Source organism: Parasteatoda tepidariorum, chromosome 3 (assembly GCF_982258835.1).
Source record: "Parasteatoda tepidariorum strain Cologne lab strain chromosome 3, Ptep-v5.0, whole genome shotgun sequence".
NCBI classification, from domain to species: Eukaryota; Metazoa; Arthropoda; class Arachnida; order Araneae; family Theridiidae; genus Parasteatoda; species Parasteatoda tepidariorum.
Genome location: NC_141757.1, coordinates 74,964,362 through 74,988,461, shown reverse-complemented (window position 1 = coordinate 74,988,461; position 24,100 = coordinate 74,964,362). Strand labels below are relative to the sequence as shown.

Here is a 24,100-nt window from a genome sequence, read left to right as displayed (position 1 = left end):
AATAGAATGCAGATATTGTTTTGGAAAAGCTTTTTTTCACCTCTCAAAAATATGTTTAAACACTATAGATTAAGTGGATGTAATTTATTCTACAAAATGAACAAGTGGAGTTATGCACCAATGTATATTCATAAAAAAAATTATGTCCCCAAAAATTTTAAAATCTTGCTATTCAAAATTAAATAAAACTAAATTCTCCTTATTTCAATTTACCGTAATCCTCTGTTTTGGGTTTGTAGTTTAGAGTTACTGTGAAAAAAAAAGAAAACAATGCAATTCAAAATAAAATTATTCATTTACATGAAATAAAGTTCATGTCAATTTTGAAGGAGAATTTAAAGACAGTTTATTGAAAGTTTGGTTATAATTATTAGTTTGAGTGAGTTTATTTGGCTTACACTGTAAAAATTCCTGGATCAACTTATGATTAAAAGTACCGGCACTCAGGGTGCTTGTTTTCTAACTGTAAAATCCATTTTTACCGGAACATGTAACGGAACAAAAAAATCTGATATACCATAGTTTTTATAGCAATAATTACTTTAAAATCACTGAATCACTCTAATTAAATAAATATGATTGTAAATATTGCTGTATAATATTTTATGGTAAAAAAGGATTTTGTAGATGATGCCTTATTACGTAATTTGATCTGGAATTTTTAACAATGCACAATCTTTTTCCCTCTTTGAGGAAATTTAAGCATACCATCCCCCCAGATCTTCTCAGGTTATTCGGCAAAAAATTTTATTTTGTACATTCTAACACAAAAAAGTGATAATACGTGAGACAATGGACGAAAATGGAAGTCCTCTGACTTGATGAAGTATGTCGTCTTCCCAATTCCACAATTTTGGCCGATATTTATTCAATTGCAGTCTTTAAATATGCTAATTATTAGCAATGTTTTTTCCGTATTTGTCTTTTACATTATGTATGCATTCTATTTACTTTAAATCATTCTAATATACTGCACACGCACCATTTACTGAAAATCAGAACTAATTTTCCGGACAACTCAATGAAACACACGCTTTCTAATATATTTAATTTTGAAATGCTTTGATGAATTCTCTAAATGTTAATGCAACATGTTCTAAGCCACAAAAGGACTAATAATTCAATACCTCTAAAATTATATTAGATTGCAACGTTATTAGACAGATGGATCAGTTACACATAATATAGTAATTGCTAAATATTATTTAGTTAAACAGTATAATAAATAGTATTTAAAACTACAAAATAAACTGACAAACAACTTTCTTAAGTAAGGAGAAATTTATTATATTGCGCATGCGAGTTGTCCTAAATTAAATAGCTAGTTTCAAAAAATTTACGATTGAAAAACAAACAATCAGATAAAGTTAAAAAAAAAAAAGTTTTGCAGCCAATGCATTTGAAAAACTTTCTGGTTTTAGTTCAAAGTGTTTTTGATACATTTATAGTTTAAAGAAACACAATAGTACAATTTAAAGAAGGCTAATAAGAAATCACATCATTGCATCATAATTTTTCGAAATCTTTTAACGAATGAAAATCACATTATAATATTTTTGAAATATCAATCACTAGCCACAATGACATTTAGTAATATGTTTTTTAATTATTCTTTTTTATTTGTAGCTTTAATATTCACAACGCCATCTGTTGAACAAATTTTAAATTAAAGTTAAAATGCTTAGGAAGAAAAATTATGCTTTGTCACTTGATTTCCCTGCAAGATTTTTTTATAATTTTAACCATTTTCTTCGATAAATTTTTGAAAATTGCCAACATAGTTTAGGATATTTATATTGATATATGTATATCGTAATATGCAAATGATATACCTCTTTATGTTTTTTTCCCGGTTTTTTAGACCTTTTATAACTAACTATAAATGAAGGATTCCTGATAAAGTCATTCAGATAAAAATTATTATAATGTTTTTTCTTATATATTGCTTAAAATCATTTATTAAATAAATTTGCATAAGGGACTGTATTTCTCAGGGGTACAAATGAACGTTTGGACGTCAAAGTATGCATTTTACAGGTAATTACGCAAAGTAAAATAATGTATTTTTTCAATGTTTTTTTACCCAAATAAAAATTTTAACAACATTATGAATGTTGCTTTCTTAGTTTTCCCAAATGATTTGTTGATAAAATTTTTAATTCTTATTAAAAACAATTTTCTTAAAATAATAAAAAAACCTTATTTATAAAATTTATATTGTTGTACGAAATTCAATTAAACTTTTGGATATTGAATAATAATAAATAAAGAGAATTTAAAATGAATAATCAAATAAGTGAAAAGAAAGATATGGTTAGCTAAAACCCCAGGTATTCACGAACTTTTTATGTCTGTTTAGGGTTTCTTTTAACTATTATTTGCTTTATTCAAATAAAAATCTACCTTTAATTTTTTTCTTCTTTAGTTTTAAATTGAAACATTTGCATTTGAATTAAAAGAAACGACACTATTTTATATTGTTTTTTCTTTATATCTAATATCAATACTTTTGGGAAACTCTTCACAATTTCCTTAAGAACGCAAAAAGAATTGCATATTTTTACTTATCATTTTAAGAAATATGAATAAGTAATGGATTATAAAAAAAATATTACTTCTTATGAATTGAGTTACTTTAAATTTCAAATTTCTGTATGATATAATATTTGTTTAAACATTTTATAGAATTTTTTTCATTCATTTTGCATTTCGGGATAAAGCAAGTCCAGATTTCTTTTCTAAGATAATTTTTAAATATTTTATTTGTTATATCAAATTACGAAACGAGATTTTTCTTTGATGTTAACCAGTTAAAGTATTAAGTAGAATTGATTAGTTATAGTATTAAGTAGGATTGATTAAACAGGTTTACATCACATACGTATGTCACATAAGAAATACAGGTCCTGTATTTCGTATGTGATATACGAAATACAGGATGGTTAACTGAAGTCACCCAGTTTCGACCCACCTATTTTGATTGACAATTAGAACCTATTCCGGCTGACGGATAGAATCTGTTCTGGTTAACGGATAAAATCTGTTTTGGTTGACGGATAGAAATTCCTTTGGTTAACGGATGTCGATGAAATTCGGTATATACGTAATATGAATCATGAAAACATAAAGCCTACAATACAAATTAGTTCGAATTTCATCCAACAGATGGAGATGGTTCATTAAAGGATTTATGCAATAAATAGTAGTTTAAATGCCAATTCCCATTTTGAAATTGACAATAAAAACTGGCAGGGACGTTTAAACACCACCGCCATAATAATTATTCTCCGTCAAGCGATTGCAGAAGAAAGAAAGAGTGTTTCTGCTGAAGTTATTTTATCAGCTCGACATTTACCTGCATGTTGCACAGAAAGAATATCAATAGCATGTTACTACAGAACGCTAGTTACTGCAGTTTAACTTGTTTGAACAAGTGAATGGGGATAATGGAACGCAAATCGGGTTTATGCCGTGATTCAATAAAGTTTCGCATCGATAAACGGGGTTTAATAAGTGCCATTTTTTTTAAAAAATCTAGTGGTCGAAATTTGAACTTATTTTTTCATTACAGTTGTACTCCCATGGTTTCTATAAAGTGTAAATCAAGTTTCAATGACATCCGTAAACTGGAACGGGCAATATGCGATGGGTCTAAGCATAGTGAAATTAATTAATTATAACCTCCGATAAAAATCTCTGATAAAAATTTGATATTGCAGACCTCAAAGAAAAAACATTGAACTATGAAGTTTCTGTTTGTTGTTATTATCTAAGTTCTTGTTTGTAGTTATCTAACGCTACGATCAATAGAATATAGTTATTATCAATAGAAATAACATTGACAAAGTAAATAACAATATATACAAATATTTTTGCAATTATTGTTATGATTTTTAAAAGGTTTTTAAACAATAAAAATTAAAACAACTTCAGATAAATATATATAAAAATAATATTGTAGTTATATTAATATTTTTCAATTACAAGAACTTTAAATACTAGCAGTTACATTCGAGCATTTAAAGCAAACCATTTTTACTTTAAATTTTATTTCTATAATTAATCTATGCCTTCAAATTCAGGAAAACAGAAATTTCTTAGTAAGAAATAAGAGATGGGGATAGAAGAATTTTTAAAAAATAATCTTATGCTTGCAACTAAACACATTTTTATAACTACTAACATGTTGCAACAAGAATATATCACATGCAAATGCGATTGGTAACGAGATTGCTAATATGAATTTCATCCAATTATTTACAATGCTAAGTTTTTAATAACCACACGACTCATGATCAGATCTGGTAAAGGTGAAATTGATTAAATAACTTTTAATAATTTTTTTGGCATTTGTGTAAACAATGCTCCAACACCTCTTAATCAAGTTTTGAAAGGGTTAATACGAGGATCATTTTTAAAGTAAGAACCGATTGCGCTTCGTCTCTGCGCATTGTGTCCGCGCATCCTGTCTATAAAGTCCTGTCCGCGCATCCGTACTATAAAGTCCTGTTCACGCATCCGTACTATAAAGAGTTTTTATAAATTATTTTTAAATTCGTGCAATTAATATTAAAAGTACTGTTTACTGTGTAAACAGCAACTTTACTGGTAAAACGTAGTGTATTGTTTAACGTACGTAACGGTCTGTCAACGTAGTGCACTGTTAGCGCTATTAAAACGTATTTTTATAAAAAATTATACCATTATGCAATGGAATAATTTTTATTTATTTCAAACTTTATAAAATAATTTTAAAATTAAATTTAATTATTTTAAAAAGATACTACTCATGCAAGATAATAAAAAAATTTATTTTTATGTGGAATTACTGTATTTTAATGTTGTGTTAATCAGAATCGCAGGTTTTTAAACATAACTATAATTTACAATAATTTATAACAAACAAAACGGTATGAGTTACATTTTTCCCCACTGAAAAATGGAATTTTTTTTTTTAAAAATCCTTCTTCGCGTTCAATTAAATTCTCCATTGAAATAAATAGCTCAAAATATTTATTACTCTTAAGGTCTTTGGAACAGTTTTATTCTAAACTCCTCTTGAAATACTCTTTAACTGTCATCCGCGAGAGGAGAAACCATATTCGGCCTAATTAGCTGCACAAATGTCTCTTTCAATGGCGACCTTTTCCTCAAACATCTTCAAGTAATTAGGAAATTTAAACTCTCTGCGATTGTAAACAAATTTTGCTTGTAGATTTAATTGCCCAAGAATAACTGTCTAATGATTTCGAGACGAGTGTTTAAACATTAGGAAAAGTTAATATTTAATGCCGTCCAGATTCACATTCCAAAGAGTTGAGTACCATTTAACCATCGTCATTTTCTGCTTTTCTCCCCCCTCACCCCTATCCTGGCTCTAAGCTTTCGTAATTTATGTTTTATCGAGAGACCGGATATGTTATGTGGGTGAATTGCTTAACTGAAATCGCAAAAGATGAAAGAGATTTCGACGGGAATATAAGTAATTAGTTCTGTAACGTTTGGTACTTCTGTTTCGGAAGCAAGTGGTAAGTCGTGAAGCTTCAGCTGCAGTCCATTGTTTTATGACAAATGTAACAATTTGGCGAGCTATTGTACTCACAAATTTAAATTGCAGCCAAGTTTAATCGCTCTTTATTAAAGATGTAAAATTAAAATTTATTAAACTCAAGTTATATAAATTTTTATGGCAACGTTATTTACTTAAAAAATATATAATGCAGCACTGACATTTAGGTTTTAGAAATATATGTAGTTTCCCTAAATTTGTGTGTTCTTGCATCAAATTTTTTTATTTTGATTACACAACCTCGATGACTGCTTCATCATTGAGCAGCACCGGTTATTATCACTCTATACTATGATACTGTTTTACACTCGTTTCTCTAAATTTGTGTGTTCTTGGATCAAAACCTTTTAATTTGATTACGCAAACTCGATGACTGCTTCATCATTGAGCAGCACCGGTAATTATCACTCTATACTATGATACTGTTCTACACTCGTTTCTCTAAATTTGTGTGTTCTTGGATCAAAACCTTTTAATTTGATTACGCAAACTCGATGACTGCTTCATCATTGAGCAGCACCGGTAATTATCACTCTATACTATGATACTGTTCTACACTCGTTTCTCTAAATTTGTGTGTTCTTGGATCAAAACCTTTTAATTTGATTACGCAAACTCGATGACTGCTTCATCATTGAGCAGCACCGGTAATTATCACTCTATACTATGATACTGTTCTACACTCGTTTCTCGAAATTTGTGTGTTCTTGGATCAAAACCTTTTAATTTGATTACGCAAACTCGATGACTGCTTCATCATTGAGCAGCACCGATAATTATCACTCTATACTATGATACTGTTCTACACTCGTTTCTCTAAATTTGTGTGTTCTTGGATCAAAACCTTTTAATTTGATTACGCAAACTCGATGACTGCTTCATCATTGAGCAGCACCGGTTATTATCACTTTATATTATGATACTGTACTACACTCGTTGAATGGTTATCATTACTCTGTACACTTTGTTTACTGTAACATTAGTAGCTATCTTTACACCATGAATAACTTTTGGTTTAATGATAAGGTTTCCACGTACTGGGAACTCAAATTTAATAGCTCACGGGTGTGACCTCAAATATGCTGCTACTTAATTTATGCAGACGATATTTTAGGTTAGATAATAAGACACAAAAACGAACTATCTCTGAATAAACATACCTTTTTTCGACGTATTATGATTACTGACTCTCAATGTACAGAGAGTACCCACAATCTGCGAAATAGAGACCCAATAGTTTGGTCAGGACAGCGGTCCAATGGTTAGATTTAATTTTAGTTTTTGCGTATTTTCCCATATCTCGAAAATTTTTTACTGTAGTTCGATAACTGAGTTGTAAAAAGTTTTCGCATATAATATATTCTAAAAATTTAATAACGATAAAAAAATTGATTGCTATCTTGCAAAGTATTTAAAATCTTAATAAATGTAGACCACTTGACATGATCAGTAGGATTTTAACAGGTGAATTCAAAAAACGTAAAATTACTTAAAACAAACTGGCATTTTTTTTAATATTCTAAAAAAGCAAGCATTTTTATAAACTTTTGTGTATATATTAGTATACATTAATAAATAATTCCGAGTAACTAAATCATTTTTGATTTGTAACTAAATGTGCAATCGATGTAAAAAAAGTAATAATTTTTTATTAACATGTAATCATTGGCTATGGATGATGTAGTCAAAAAAGTGATATTAATAGTGATTATATTGGATTAAAAGTATCTCTTGCTAAACTCAAAATTTATCTAATTTATTGTAAAAAAACGTATCTTTATTTTAAAATATTTTAACATTTTACTGTTAACTACTAAGTAAAATTTAAACAAGTCTATGAATATTAAACAAATGTTTTTGTTAGTATTTGCTAAAATATTTTTTTTTAAAGAATCATTGAAGGGAAAATATTTTAATTGCTATGCTTATTTAGTTTCATAGAAAAAGCTTTTATTAAAAAAATGTCCCTGAAACATAATTCGGAAAAAATTAGCGATAATAGTTAAATGATCGTTAGTGCTAATTAATTGAAATACTCGCCATTAAGCCTGTCATTAACGAAGATAATTTCTTACCATAATCTTATCAGATAAATAATTAGTTATTCCAAAAACTGTTTTAATACCATGTTCTTACCACTGTCATCAAATTAATATCAGCACATTTAAAGGATGATTGCAATCTAACGACGTTAATTTCTAAGCAAAAATGAAACAAAGATTCAGCAAACAAGCCATTAAAAGAGAAATATAGTCTTTATTTTTTTCCTCTTCTTAGCTTTAATTCAAATACAAAAAGTAGCAAGGAAAAAAAACGCAAGGTAAAACACTTATAAGCGCAGTGGTTTAACTCTTTTTAACGAAATAAATGCGTTAAAACGAGTAAGAAAAAAATAAATTACGCCAGCGTTCTCCGCCACTTGGAACGACGATGCTTATGCGGTGAAAAAGAGGAGCCATTTGCACAAAAGAACATTTTATACCCTCTAAGCGCCTCTCTCCGATGGTATTCGATACTCGAAACTGCACGACCGCCCATCCATTATTTAAAACATCCCATACCTTCACACCCCCGGACTATCGTCTGCATGTGTTGCCAACCAGAAGGGTTGAGCGAGGGTGGGGCTGCTAAAGGGATGTAAATTCTTCTCCCTGGTAATTCGGTTTTGAGCGTACTATGCCAATTTATCATAAAATGCCTCAGAAACAGTGTATGTAATACTTAACTGAAGCAAGCACTCACAAGTTTACGTACAAGGGTGTGGTGGTTGTTTGGAGCTAAGTCAGGGGAGTAAGGAGGGTGTGAAAAGTTGTGAAAATGCGAATGAATCCATGGCGTAAATGAAAGCAAAAAGAATAAATGGAATGCCAGTCAGCTTATTCTGAATATCCCAAGAGGTATGGGGGCGGTAAATTTGGATTTTAGCAGAAACATCACTGATCTTCGAGAACGATCAAATTCAGAAAATAGTTTTCATGAATTATAGTGGAAGAGGGCAATCAACAACAACAAATAAAAAAAAAAAAAAGCCACTTTGAGTCTGAATAAAAGTTAATACTACTTGTTCAGGAAACAAATTTGTTATGCTTGGGATATGTTCTATTCGGATCAATTTATATCTGGACCGTTTAAACACATTTATTCTCGGAACTTTTTTTTCAAAATTTTATTTCAATGGCAAAAAATAAATTGGAGATTTATCTTTAGCTAATTAGGTTGATTTCGAGTTTTTTTTTAAAAATAAATTTTAGATAACTCCACTGCTATCAAATAATTTTTGTTTTGAGGCACGTAATTATAGAAAAAAAAGAAACTGACAATTTTTTTTTAGAAATTTATCCTAGAATTTTCCAAAACTTATTTTATGTCTTTCTTGAAAATATGAAGATATGAAACTTGGAAACTACGTATGAGTTCTGTATGCAAAAATTTAAGTGCACCATTCAGTACCATGTACAGCATATACCATGTATCAATATTACTAAAATAAAAATAATAATTGCTAAAATAGAGAAGTGGGACAATAATAATAATGATAAGTATTATTATAATAATAACGAACAAAACATAAACGAAGCAAAAAATAGCAAATTGAATTGAGAAGGCGAAACATTGAAATTATAATTTTGAAGAAAAGTTAAATTCTAAGAAAAGTTAAGTAGATAGAAAATATACGTTTGTGAAGTGTTCAGATCACCTTGTAAAAGGAGTTTTAGTATAGAAAATTCAGTAGTCTTCATTTTGAAAAATAATTTCGTTATTTTTGACAACCATATTGTCATAAAAAAGCGTGATTTCTTTAAGGAATATGCGAACTCTAAAACAATGGTTAAACTCTGCAACAAACCATGTGTTTGGTAATATTTCAACCGGTAATATCAAATGGTAAAGATTTACGGGAAGTTCTGGTTTTCAAAATTGTAGTTTTTGTTACCACACAATTATTAAAAAATACAAAATTGAAAAGTAAATTTTATCGAATAAATGTTTTTTATGCCATGCTCAAATGTCTCATGATAAAATTGCCAAGTTTTATCTTATATTATAAAACAATCAATATCTTACTGTTAATTTTACCAGAATTATTACCAGAGCTCTTCGGAAAAAAAATATTTAAATGTAAGAAATATTCTAAATGTAAGTTTATATATTTTAAATGTAAGTAAATATATTATTACTTAAATTTAAAAAAAGAACCAAAGCAATATTTGTGATTTAAAGCATCAGCAGTTTATTTTAAATGTAATGCTTTTTAATCCATTTTAACATGCTATGCTATACTAAAAAAACCCTATCTTTCTTTTTTTTATCACAAAATTTGCTTCAATTTTTTTCCTTTTAATTTTAAATATGAAGTAGAGATTTGAAATAGGCATTAATTTTAGAACATACAATTAGTTTTTTTAGAGCTGCTCCGTTGTTCATTAGATAAATCTCAGTACCATACTGTTAAAAGAGACCTTCCTACTTTTATCCCAGAAATTTTACTTTATGTTTTATTTGTTTTCAACTTGAAACCTACTTGGCACTCTATGAATATTCATCCTCAAATATTCTTGTCAGACACTTCATTTTAAATTGCCTCTGGCAATAAATCAAAGAGCAAGTGAATCAATTTCCAGTAACTTTCACGGCCGAAGAGATTAGCAGGAAAACAAACAAAGGCCACTAAGTGCACCGCTCAAAACTTTTGCCAATCCTCATGACCTCTAAATCCTTACAAGTACTTGATGGTACCAATTTAATTATCGGAAAGCGGCTCTCGTCGCTTGTTCGAGATTCGATTAGCAGTATCCTAGACACTCAATAGAACAGTCACAATAGCTTCATTCAGAATGTAATGCTCCTCTCCTCATTGTCAGGCAGGACACGCATTAATCACGCTTGAGAAAGGGGATGGGGAGGAATGGGCAAATCGAATACTGCATGATCGCGGATAATTGCAGATGACTTCAATTGCATGCAAGAAGTGATACAATGTGTACATTACAGAACATTCTTCCTCGTCAATTTCACTTCTTAAGTTTCTGCCTGGCAAGCTAAATTGTTTGGTTATTAAAAATGCTCCTCAGAAGGGTTTTTCAAATTTTTAAAATATACACAAGTTAAAGAATCCTACACAAGGCTTATAAACGGCTGCATTGCAAAAATCTATAATTTTTGTTTGAAATGCGACTACTGATAGGAAAAAAAATTTAAAATGGCGCTATATCGCTAACAAACTTTTCATCGTAAATTCTATTTCATCTCCATTACTTAATTGAAATTTTAAGTATAGATACGTGAGTTCAGACAAAGCTAAAGTAAGTCATGAAGTTTCAATTGCAGAAAAAAAAAAATTCTAAGTATCAGAATGCAAACAAATTATTAAAAGAGAACTTTCCCATTGCGTAATCAGAAGTTATTCCCTCATTATCCATTTTGCTATTTATTTTAATATTTTGAAATTTTTTTTCAGCTATTGAAACTTCTTGCAAGCAAATGCAAACAAATATTAAATAAATAAATGCAAACAAATTATCAAAAGAGAGCTTTCCCATTGCGTAATCAGAAGTTATTCTCTCATTATCTATTTTGCTATTCATTTTAATATTGTGAAATTTTTTTTCAGCCATTGAAGCTTCTTCCAAGCAAATGCAAGCAAATATTAAATAAATAAATGCAAACAAATTATTAAAAGAGAACTTTCCCTTTGCGTAATCAGAAGTAAGTTATTCTCTCATTATCTATTTTGCTATTCATTTTAATATTTTGAGAATTTCTTTTCAGCTATTGAAACTTCTTGCCTTACACTATAGGTCTGTCTGAACTAATTTTTCTATGCTTTAAGTTTAGAATTACTTATGGAAGAAAAGAAAATTTCCGATGAAAAATTTCTCCCGTGGTGTGGCCTCCTCTTAACATCATATTCAAAATTTTCTTGCGGATGAATTCTCGAGTTACTTTAAAATGACCTAATAAACTACTAAAATAAAATTACTAAGTGAACTACTAACCTTCAAGGAATGCTAAACGCACCTTAAATAGGTAATTATTAGATATACCCCTAAGCTTCACCAAGTAATCAAACTGATTTAAAGTTTTGTAACATTTAAAAACAATTAACTAATCTACTTAACTAATTAAATACAAATTTAATAAAACAAACAATTCAGCAAACGCAAGCAACCTCTAATTTATCTACAATTCGTCCAATTAATCCACACTCAATCTTTTGAAAAGATAAAGGCCAAATAAAACAATCGAATGAAAAGTTAACAAAAATAGATCCTGGAATTTCTAAAAGAATTTAACCACGCAAATTTAATTTTTTAATGAACGAGAATCGAAAAGCTGACTTTAGGAGAAGGAAATAATATTCAACAAAGCGAGGATTAAGTTATTCCTGTTCAAATCAATCCAAAGCACAATATGCTGTATGCATCCCGAAGCTATAGAAAATTATTTACATCCTTGCATCGCGAGTGAGGAAAATGTCATTGAGCAAAAAATTAAATTACAAAAATGCCTGTTTGTTATAAATTTAATAATTTATTTATTTTATGATTCTAGAATATTAGCCATTCAAATCAATAATTGGTACTTAACAAGATAATATTGATTCGTTGGATGATATTTCAGATATTTTTCAAACAATACAAAACGCATAAGGAAATGGCGCTGCATAAAAAAAGAGCATCAATCATTCTCTGAAAAGTTGTGTCAAAACTATGTCCAATAAAAGCAATTCAACGAAAATCTTTATGTGATATATTTTTGTGTAATAGCGGAGAAAAAGACAGTAGGTCAAACATAATATTCGAAACTTTTCGGCGCGTAGTTATAAATTCATGACCGTAATACTGAGGTCTCATCTACAATATCCTCAAATACACTTAAATAATCTATGACATAGGCACCGCAGAAAGAAATAAAGACATCTGTATTCTGGTGGCGAGTTCTAGAAAAAAAAAGCTAATACGCGCTTAAACATTATCAACGGGAGCTATCACTTACTATAACGATCGTTTTAAAATAAGTATTGAACAGAAATGACCATTTAAAGCGATGATAAATTCTTCCTTGCTTGCAGTCATCTGTTCTAGTTGAGTTTGGGTATAGAATGAAATGCGTGATATTAACTCACATTCTAATATATGAAACACATATTTGAAAAAGGGATTCTAGTCGTCTCCCTCTTTGTTCTAAATTTCTCAATTTCATGGGCCTCGCGGGGAACATTGGTGGATGGGTTAAGGTATGGGGAGGGGATTTCAAGTCAAACTGAGCTACAATACGGCCCACTACTAAGAAAGTTTTTCTCATAAAGAGCTCGCGGCAGGGGATGTTTTGTTTCTCTACTGGAAAGGAATAAAAGAGCTACTTTCTCGCAAAGAAAAACGCAGATCTTCGCTTTTCCTCTAACACTAAAAAGTAGAAAATACCTTTTTAGTGCATTGAGTTCGGGTTTTTAATGCGCTCTAAAAAGGTCCTAAATTGCACTTATAGGGAGAGTTTGGCTGCCCCCTACATTTTTAGTGTGTTTCTTAAAAACTTTAGTTTTCTGGTTGGTTACCAGAAGAACACTTGTTAATAGTATAAAGTATTTAATTGGATATTTGCTTCTTAGGGTTACCAACATTTCAATGATATTTAAATATTTCAATGACGCTGATAGGGTTTCTTGTATTTTGTTTTGATTAACTTTATTTTCATCACTATTATAAATACATTGTTAGAAATTTTGCCGAAAAAGTGGTTTAATAACAATTTATTTAATTGTAAATTTTAACATGTTCAATCAAATCAGAAGAAGAAGCCGGTATAAAAACTGTCAATTGTGAGTTTATTGACAGTTTTCACCTATCACGGTTAAAAACCTGAACTTTTTAAGCGCCAACTAGACCCGCAGCTAATAAAAACCAAGAACACGTTCTATGAAAGCTGGAAGCTAAGACCCGTGATCAGGGTTTATGAATTTCCATTTCCATTTTCCATTATCGGATGTCAAACATAAAAACTTATGCTAATAAATCTTGTAACAATAAGTCTGCGACGAACACTTTATGAAACCACTTTGTTCTTTTCAACTGCTGGGTACATACTTTAGACAGGACAGCTAATCTATCAATTTCATGACTGGCTGAACTACTTTTTGAATCCCAGCATTGACATTCCAATATTTCCTCTAATTCTTCAACACATGAGGAGTTCAGCGTTTTGTACTCCTCAATTGGTGACCCTGGTCTATTGGAATATAGAAACTGTCATTTAAGCATGGATGTTAACACCACAGAGTTGCTTAACGCAAAAGTCTAGTATTTCCCATCTCACACGATAGATGAGGCCACTAGATAGACTAATCTAGACACATTCTATGGTTGATTTGACAAAACACAATTGAACCCTAACCTATATCCAATGTCCATTACCGAATGAAAAATCCAATGACCTGTTACATTTCATTTTACACTTTTGAAATCATACTAGTTGTATAAATTTACAAAGCCGTACTGTTTCGTATTCACGATTTTTTAACCATACCAGTTGCAAGCGATTTCAAACCTGTAAAGGTAAATAAACGTCCCTAATCGTAAACTTTGCAATTACTTGGATGGACAGGCTGCTGCCGTTTATTTACAGTAATATCAGATTCAAAATTCTAAGAGTATAAGAAGAACTACATTTTATGCTTACATTTGTAAACAGCCTTTCACATTGAATAAATTCAGATAGGTACGAAGCGCTTTGTAATGTTCTCCTTATTATATATTTTTAGAATCCTTTCGAAAATGAAGTAAAAAAATATGCATATTACATAAAAATGTATTATTTTAAATGTATACATGTACAAAATAATATTAAGCTCTCTGAATGTTAGTTTAGCTTTTTTAGAACTTACAGCTGGTGACCTTCCTGTACCGATAAACTAATAAGCTGGTTTTCATCATGTATTTCAATGGGAAAGCATTATCTTGCAGAAAATGCAATTATTCTAGATGTTCGAAGTTTGGATGGTGGCGCGAGGAAAAAAAATCCAAACTTTATTGATGTCGTAAAGCTAATAAGGACAAAGAAGGAAAAACAGATTGATAAAGAATATAAAAAAAAAAATAGTTCCTATTAAAGTTAGATGTAAAAGGGTAAGAATGGTTTCTAAGTTCTGCAACCAGGTTGAAAAACAAAATCTAAAATCACCTAAAAGTAATGAAATATTTTAACATTGTGATAAACCTAGATCTAGATAGTTTTTTCAGAGCAGAGAAAAGACCTGGACCGCTGAAAAAATGAACTATAGATGTGAATAGACTGAAAGTTTAAGTATACTTAATTTTTATGTAAATACTATGTATAAATATATTTGATTCATTAACTATATTATTTTGTTTATCGAAATTAAATAAAAAAAGTATGAAACTATTTTATCATTCACTATTGATTATCATTTAACAATCTTAATTAATTATCACTTATCAATATTTATTTGAAAAATATTTCTTCTCTTAACTGAAGAAATTATCTTATCCTATTAATAATCTTATTAATTGAAGAAATGATCTATTACAAATATTTATAGTTTTTACTTCTTGAAACAAACATTAACTAATTTTTCTTGTAAGAAAAAAATACAAAACACTAGTTGTTAATGCAATAGTTTGTGCTATTCCTTAGGCTAGTTCCAAACCATATTGCCAAAATGATAACAACCCAATAAATGTTTATATAGTTAGAAATGAGAAAAGTTTTTAATTTTAATTAAGATTGAAATATTTTAATACGATTTAGATAATTAAGATGTAAATTAAAAATTATTCTTATTTATATTTTAGTTTACAATATTTATCATCGATTGATAAAATTGCATTTCATTCTATTTTATTAACCAATATTTATTATAATTTAGAAATACTATAATGTTGAAATACCTCTTATCAATATTGATAAAAAATATTTCGTTAATAAACTATTAGCTTTTTAATTGTACAAAAGAACTATTTATAAGCGATTCCTTATAGTTTTTTACTTCCCGAAACATACATAATTTAATCATTTCCTTCAGAAATCATACAAAGCGATTCTTGTCACAACAAATTATCTTAAGCATGTTTTAAGCCACACTGCCCAAGAAAAAACATATCGACAAATATTTATTTTTCTATAAATGAGGGGACACTTAAATTTTAAATAATATGATATATGTTCAGCTGACAACGCTTAATATAGATTGATAATCGAGCTTTTGATTTGATTTAATTAGTAAATGTTGAATATCCTTTTACAATATTACTGAACTGAAATTTTTCAATAATACTAAAAATCATCCTTTAATGAACAGGCAGCATATTATTGAACAAAAGTACTATTATCAAATACTTATTGCTTTTCAGTTCCTGAAGCATATAGAATTTAATTATTTCTTTTAGCAATCATACAAAGCAGCTCCGGTCAGAACAGATAGATTTCATTATTCACTTTAAGCTGGTTCAAAGCTTAAGAAAAAACACCACAACTAATGCTTATTTTGCTTAAAATAGGGAAAGATTTAAATTTAAAATAAGAAAAGATTCAAACTTAAAATAATATTGATTCATTGTTTGTCTGAGAACATTCAATAATGGTTGATTATCGAGCCTTTGGCTTTATTTATTTAATAAATATTAAGTATATGCTAACAATATTATTGAACTAATATTTATCAAAATTGATACAAATTTTCCTTTAATTAATTAGTTGCAAGTTAATTTAACAAATGTACAACAATCAAGGTACTTATAGTTTTTCACTTCCTGAAACATACATAATTTAATCATTCCTTTTAGAAATCATACAAAGCAGTTTCTGTCACAACAAACAGCTTGCATTAATCACCTTAAGCTGGTTCCAAGCCACACTGCCTAAACAATAACAACGCAACAAATGTTTATTTTGCTAGAAATGAGTGGCAACGCCCGCATGTCTGTGTATAAAGTTCCAGACGTTGGCACTAGAGAGCTGGAAGGCAGTAAACGAAAAATCTGCTTCATTAGAGGTACGTTGCTCAATCAGTCAGATTGATGAGGCGAATAGGAAGAATAAAAGATGAAGGAAAAGAAGTAAAGAGAGGAAGAGGGGGGTACTTACCGAAGATCGATTGAAGTCGATGTTGGTCCGAACCACTCTGTGGTGAACGAGCTGAGCTGGTCTATAGTTGTTACCCAAGGGAGCTTTAGGATTGCTGAGATCACCTTGCATTAGTTTTCTTAAAGCGTATAGCTGAAAAAAGAGTTGCGAATCTAAAACCATGATTTTATACTGTTAATCATAAAATTATAATTGCAAAAGTAATAATGAATTTGCTGTTTGCAAATAATCAAACTATCATAAGTGTAGAGGTAATCGTTAAGTTAAAGATGCGAAAAAGTAGGTTTTTTACATACAATTAATGCGTATGATTAACTGCAATATTTGACTTGCAAAATCTTCTTTCCATTTTAATTTTTTTAATTGACCTTATGTAGGAAAAATGATCTCAGAAACATAACAAATGTAACTTTTGTAATATTTGAAAGGAGTTAAAATGTTTTTAAAAGTCTAAAACTGTTTTTATTAACTCGCCAAATTCTAGGTTTAATTTGTGAGCAATTACGATTAATTTATAATAATATTGTAATATAATAATAATATAATATAATAATAATATAACAATAATATAATATAATAATATAATATGATAATAATATAATAATAATATAACATAATAATAATACATCAACAATACGAATGATTTTTAATTAATTTTAAGTACCAGCAAGACCGTGCTGCCATCTATTTATTAGACAGAAACTTTTATAATAGAGAGCAAAAATTAAACAAAGCCTTGTGATAAATTTCGATTGAAATGCTTTTTCTTTATCACTAATATATAACTTTCATTTGCAGGAATATGTTCAATAAATCAGAATTATTTCATTAAGGGTTTTTTAAAAAAATTATATTTTCTATGAATTTGCTAAATTTTTAGAGCTAAATTTTTTCTAAATTTTGCTAAATTTTTAGATTTTTTTATTCTTGGCCATTTCTAATTCTGTTACTCACTTTAAACGTAATTTCAATGTTTTGTGCAATGTTTTAGTGACTCAACATGAAATTATACCCATTGGAACAGAACCTCATAAAATAAATATTGATAAAATATATAAAAAAAACTTTATGGAGATTGAAGTATAGTTTATTTTGAACCCAACATAATTTTTTTTCTTTGAGAATTAGACCTTATTATTTAACAGTTCTTTAATTGTTTTTAGATTAATTATTAGTAATAGATTAGATTTAAATTTAGATTAATTTGTTTTTCGAAAAATAAAATTTGGAAAATATTCAAACCTAATTTAAAAACAGAATGTGATTTGTAGTATTTGTTTAAAAAATGTTTCTAAAAAATTTTTGAGGGGAGAAGAAAAATTGAGTAAGAATAGATCAACAGTTCTTAATTTTAAAATGAATTGTTCTACACCTAATTACTAAAACCATTTGAGAGATATCATTACAAGCTTAATGGATTTTAAAGTTAATTATGCTTGAAAAATCACGAAAAAGCTTTTTTTTTATAAAGAAAAAAAATGTTATCTGAAAAAATAATGATAAATGTGTAATGACATGAACAATAGTTTAAAACAATAATTAGAAGTTATCACCATAAGTAAATGAATATATTTGCATTTTTAAAAAAATATTAAATCAGATTAAAATTTAATGAAAAATCTTAAATCTTCTGAATTAATTGTAAATGACAACATTTAAGATATATTATGATGAAAAAAAATTAGGAATTAAAATTAATGTTGTTTTTAACATCTTTTAGGAAATAATGTTATTTTTGGTAAATTTAGAGCTATCGAACATTTTTATTTAGTTTTATATAACTGGATAAATCTAATGATATTTTAAGAGGATTAAATTATTAGAAAAATTAAAAAAAATCAAAAAACGTATAACTTTTATAATTCATAATTTCTTCTTCTAGTTAACCTTCATTTAAATCAAAAGATAACATTAGCTGTTTATATTTTTCTAATCGTCAAAAATTTTGACGAAATTCTAATGACAAAATAAACTGTGCAAAAAATCGTATTCAAAGGAGAACTTCAACATCTTTAATGTTTTTATATACATTATAGAAATTTATCCGTAAAAATAGCACACAACAGCTGATTTATAATTGAAAAAAATTCTTTAGCACATGTATATCTAGCACAATGTCATAGAAACAAACAATGGCAGTCGCCTTTGTCGACCAGGTTGATCATCTTTCAAAATTATCTTGTGCAACCAACAAATTTAAATGGTATCTAAGTCGAATGCACAGCACAACCAAATTTTTTACCATCTAGCTGTTGCGAGCGTGAAGTACTTCAATTTTAACTATTTTTACAAGGAGAACACGTGATAGTCAAAATTTTTATGCAGTGAATTTTAATAATTATTCAAAATTTGTCCGTCAGCCATTAGATCACACAAACTACCATATGTATGAGTTCGGAACATTATAATAGGCAGCAGAAGTATTTAAATTATTGTCATGAAATAAGATAGAAAGCTCATCTCAATGCTCCATTACGTGCTGTACTACTTTCATGCGCGTCTCGAGTTATAACTTGAGTATCGTATAATTTATGCATGCATATGCTATTGCACGAAAAAGACATGATTGGTTGCCAATAATTAGTATTACCTCTCTATACCATCACTTATGTCTAAATTTTTTACAGCCTTTTTAGAAAGCATCAAAAATAAATCTTTATAGCTAAGTCTTTATTTCTAAACAAATCTTAAACTATTTTAAATAAATACTTAATGTATAACCAACTATACAACACTGCCTAATTTATTATTTAAGACTGCCTAACAAAAATGAATAATAACTATAGTGTTGCCAAGGTCTTTTTTATGTAAATAAATAAGAATACGTAAGTTGTTTCCTCTGGGAAAAGTAAGAACCACGATTTTTGGTAAACTTGTAAGTATGTTTTGTTGTTTCTTTCTTTTAGGTTTTGTTGCCAAGCATGATTTCATGATCTCAGTTGTTTTCGAAATTAGTTAAATAAAATTTTTTTTACTTAACACAAAATATGTGCTGAGGAAATGATGTCCTACAGTAATTTATCTTACTATAATTTCCGAATCTTACAATGATTATGCAATAATTTAATATTACAATAAAATAAGGGCCCTAAAAAGCTACAGATTATTGCTTCACTTTTTTTTTTAATTAGAATAAATATTAGCATTATATTTTTCATTAATGTACAATGTGCCGAAAGATAAACGGACCACCCTGAGAAACCTTTGATCTAATGATCGGATCTTCACGTTCTAGGATTCGATCTTAATGGTTTAAGGGAGTGACCTCAAATATGCTAATTAATGGGTGCAGGCGATGTTTTAAGTTTCGAAATCAGACACAATAGCGTACTTTTTCAGAATAAGAATATCTTCCTATCCATGGATTCGAATTTCTGGCCCCCAAAATATAACAAATTGCAGCAATTTGGGAAATATTGTCCCCATAGTTTGGTCAGGAGAGCGATCCAAGTTTTGGACCCCTTAATGTTATTTTTACTTTTTGTGTACTTGGCCATATTTCAAGAACTTTTTAAGCGAATTGAAAACTTTGCGCACACCAATATAACATTCGTTTATCCAAGGATAATTCCGTGCAATAAATAAATATTAGTAACTGTTTATTCATTTTTATTATTTCATTTAATAATAGCCAAAAAAGTTTTGTATTCTAAGGTGAGCAATTTTTTACATCATTTTAAAGTATGTAATTTTCATGGAAAAATGCAAAATTTGAGAAATCGATCTAATAGTTCCTGAGAAATCAAATTCTAAGGAAGTCGTGTATTTATAATTCAATTTCTCAGAAACTATTCAACCAATTTCACTCAAATTTTGTAATTCGCCATGTAAAAGTACTTACTTTAAAATTATACATTATACTTTAAAATAGTACATACTTTAAAATTATATAAGAAATTGCATACCTTACACTTTAAATTTTTTTTTTGATTATTGTTAATTAAAATAATAAGAACTGAATTAAAAGGTTAATAAAATTCTTTATTTGCATGGGTTTATCTTCGGATATACGAATTTTGCACAAATTTTTCGGTTCGCTTAAAAAGTTCTTGAAATATGATCAGATACGCAAAAGTAATAATAACATTAAGGGGTCCAAACCTAGGATCGCTCTTTTGACTGAACTATGGTTGCCATATTTTTTAGATAGCGGCAAACACCCATATTTTGGAGGACAGAAATCTAAATACGTTGAAAGAAGGATAAGTTTATTTTGAAAAAATATGTTTTTGTGTCTGATTTCGTAACTTGAAACATCGTCTTCACCGATTGATTAGCATATTTGAGGTCACCCCCTTAAATTATTAAGATCGAGTTCAAGAACTTGAACAACCGATCATTAGATCAAAAGTTATTCAGAGTGGTTCATTTTTCTTTATCTCACTGTACAGTATACATTAATGAAAAAAGATAGCATTAATATTTATACTTACTAAAAAAAGTGAAAAGATTACTTGTTGCTTTATATACGTATTCTTGTGTACTTACTTATTATTCTCCAATTTTTTCGACTTCGAGTCTAGTTAATAGAATGACTTTGAGAACTATTCGGAACTGTGTAGTTGTCTGCTGCTTATAAGCATGCGTATATTATTTGGAAGTCTTTTTTTCTACCATACCTTCGAAAAAAGATATGTTATTTCAAAAAAAGTACGCGTGTTTGATTGCTTGTGTTTGATTTCATAACTCAAAGTAACGCCTGCACTAATTAATTAGAACACTAGAGGAAACCCTCTTGATTTATTACGATTGTGTCCTAGAACGTAAAGACCTGACCATTAGATCAAAAGTTATTCAGAGTGGTATATTTTCTTGGCGTACTATGTATAAAATGAGTAAACGATACCCCAAATACTATAATATTGTAAATATATCATTTCTTTTATAAATTTTTTTCTATAACAAAATGTTTGACATTAAAGCAGAGTGTCTGTTTTGCATTACATCCTTTATATAATTAATCAGGTTTAAGTTAGGCACAAGTTTTTTTTATAACTAATAGTTTATAATTTTTGCACTTCATTAAGACAGATTATATTAGTTACAAAATTTTAAAATGTGATTACTAAGTGCAGGACGAATTAATATTTTTAAAATATTTTTGACGACTAATAATATTTGCAGGATATTCGTTCATAATTTTTTAAATAAAGAAAAGATGTTTCTTTTTTTAAATAAAAAGAGGTTTAAACTACTTTATGGCTTTTTTTCAACTGCCTTTCATATGTGTGAAGGTGGAAACTTGTAAACCAAAATTTTCAATCTTTTTCTGAATAGCTAGAGCACTCAAATCTTTAATGGAGCTAAAAAACTGATGACAAAGCACGTTTTAATTGCTTCCTGACGGCTATATGTAGAATGCATCTCGATATTATCTCAAAGAGAACTTTCTGTCAATTGAATTTCGACCACTTTCAGTCAATGGAATTCCGACCACTTTTGAACTAACTTGAGAGCTCAAACTTTAACTTGTGCTCTACGTGGGATGATGTTACAAATTTTAATCGTTTTCTGACTACTGACTACTATGAACAAAACGTTTTGTTATTATATTAATCTATAAAAGTTAATCTCTAGTCTATAAAAGTTCAAAAGTTCTCAAGCTTAAATTATATAATGACTGCTATAAGTATAATTTATTGCGATACTAATACCAAATGGCATTTATTCATCAATCAAAACTTTGTTCATAATCCTGGTAGCTAGACTGCTTAAATATCATCTTGAGTTCTGAGTTTGATGTCAATACGAGCATAAAATGTTTTCTGTCTGTTTATAGTAGACTTTTTCCATTGGTAATTAAAATTTCGACTAGCTGGATTGCTCAAACTTCAAATGGAGTTTCATGATTAATGACGATAAAAGTTTTAATCATCTTCTGATTCCTACAAGCAAATTTTATAGCCAATTTTTATGCCAAGTTGAAAGTATGGTCAATCAAACTTTAACCCTATTTACCCTAGTAGCTACAGTGATATAATTTCAACCAGTTCTCTGTGTCTAATGACAATTTCATATTTTACAAGTTATATATTTAATATTTTACAAGGAACTTATTTCCGAATAGAATGTAGTATCAATCAAAATATTGACCACTTTTCTACTAGATAGTTGCTAAAATTTTATGAGGAATTATACACCTGTTGTGAATACAAATTGCAAACGTTTTGAAAACCTCACAAACAAAAATTACTACTTTTTTCAGCTAATTGAAATTTCGGAAGGTTTTTATCAATTAGTCATAAAAAAATCTAGACTGGTTTGTCCAACGCGAACATTAATATAATTTATAATTTTACTTAGGTTTATGCTATGCATAAAATATTTATTGCATTTGTTAATACTTATTTTGAAATGAAATTTGATGTTTATACAAAAGTTACGTAAAAATTTGTAAAAAAGAAAATTCATCTTCATAAGTGTTTCAAAAATTTAGCGATGATAAATTACAGAAAAAGAAAGTAGTGCAGTTTGTAGAGTTTTGCTTTAAAAACCAAATTTTATTTCGATTAAATTTAAAAATTAGTTTCAATAAGATCATCAAAAAGGGGTGCTGTTGATTGCCCAAACTAAAAAACAATATTTTTTTATCGTTCCTCTGACTAAATCACGATGGTGGTTATTTTGAAATCATTGTTTCTAAGTTTCTTTCAGCTAGGAGTGTGCCATCTATTGATTATCTTTATAATTAAACTTTTTGAAAAAAGTGACTAGTTTCTTATGCAGAACGCAATAGAGAGTGCTTGTCAATAATTTATTTTTTAAACTGCTAGTGATTTTAAAGACATCCGGTTATTCAACGATATTATCTATGAAGATTTCAGTACGGGGTAGTAATATATATATATGTATCTTCTGTATTTATATATATTACTACCCCGTACTGAAATCTTCATAGATAATATCGTTGAAAAAAAAACTAGTCACCACCCTTTTTTAAATTCAGCGTTGCATATAATTTAAAAAAGGGTGGTCAAAGTCTACAACTTACCTGCTGTTTAGTGATGTATATAGGTTTGTTCATGACAATCCACGTCACTGTTTCATGACATCCTGGCATCGTCGTTGAGCCATCATATGTCATGTAATACTCAGTTGAAGGCAGTAATTCTCGAATGGAAAGGGATTTTAGTTCTGCCTGTTGACCTGAAATGTTAGGAATAGAAAATATAATGAGTTTAATAAAGAGTATTACTTCATTTAAATCAATTTAGTTCATTAAGTCAATTTTAAATCAATTTAGGATCTCAATGTTTTAGTTGTTTGATTGATATTTAGATACTTTAACGCTGTGGAAAATGGACAGTTAAGTTTTGCGAAATTATTTTCGTTTTTGACGAAACCGTTTCATGGTATAGGCTCCGAGTTAATATTTCGTCAAAGTGACGAAGAATCGTCTATTCTTCGAGGTAAAAAATTTAGTCAAAAGTA

General features: G+C 28.8%; 1 protein-coding gene across 4 annotated transcripts in view; it reads right to left on the bottom strand.

Annotated features, from left to right (window-relative positions):
- LOC107452018 (carbonic anhydrase-related protein 10) overlaps positions 1-24,100 on the bottom strand; it is a 476,626-nt gene that overhangs the window by 16,090 nt on the left and 436,436 nt on the right. For all 4 annotated transcript variants that reach the window (XR_015432607.1, XR_001585143.5, XM_016068291.5 and 1 more), the window contains exons 7-8: positions 23,661-23,815; positions 16,670-16,801 (exon numbers count right to left, since the gene is read on the bottom strand). Coding sequence is in view for 2 of the 4 variants with exons in the window: in XM_016068291.5 (XP_015923777.3) it covers positions 16,670-16,801; positions 23,661-23,815 (287 nt within the window). In the remaining 2 variants the exon portion in view is untranslated. The remainder of the gene's footprint in view (positions 1-16,669; positions 16,802-23,660; positions 23,816-24,100) is intronic.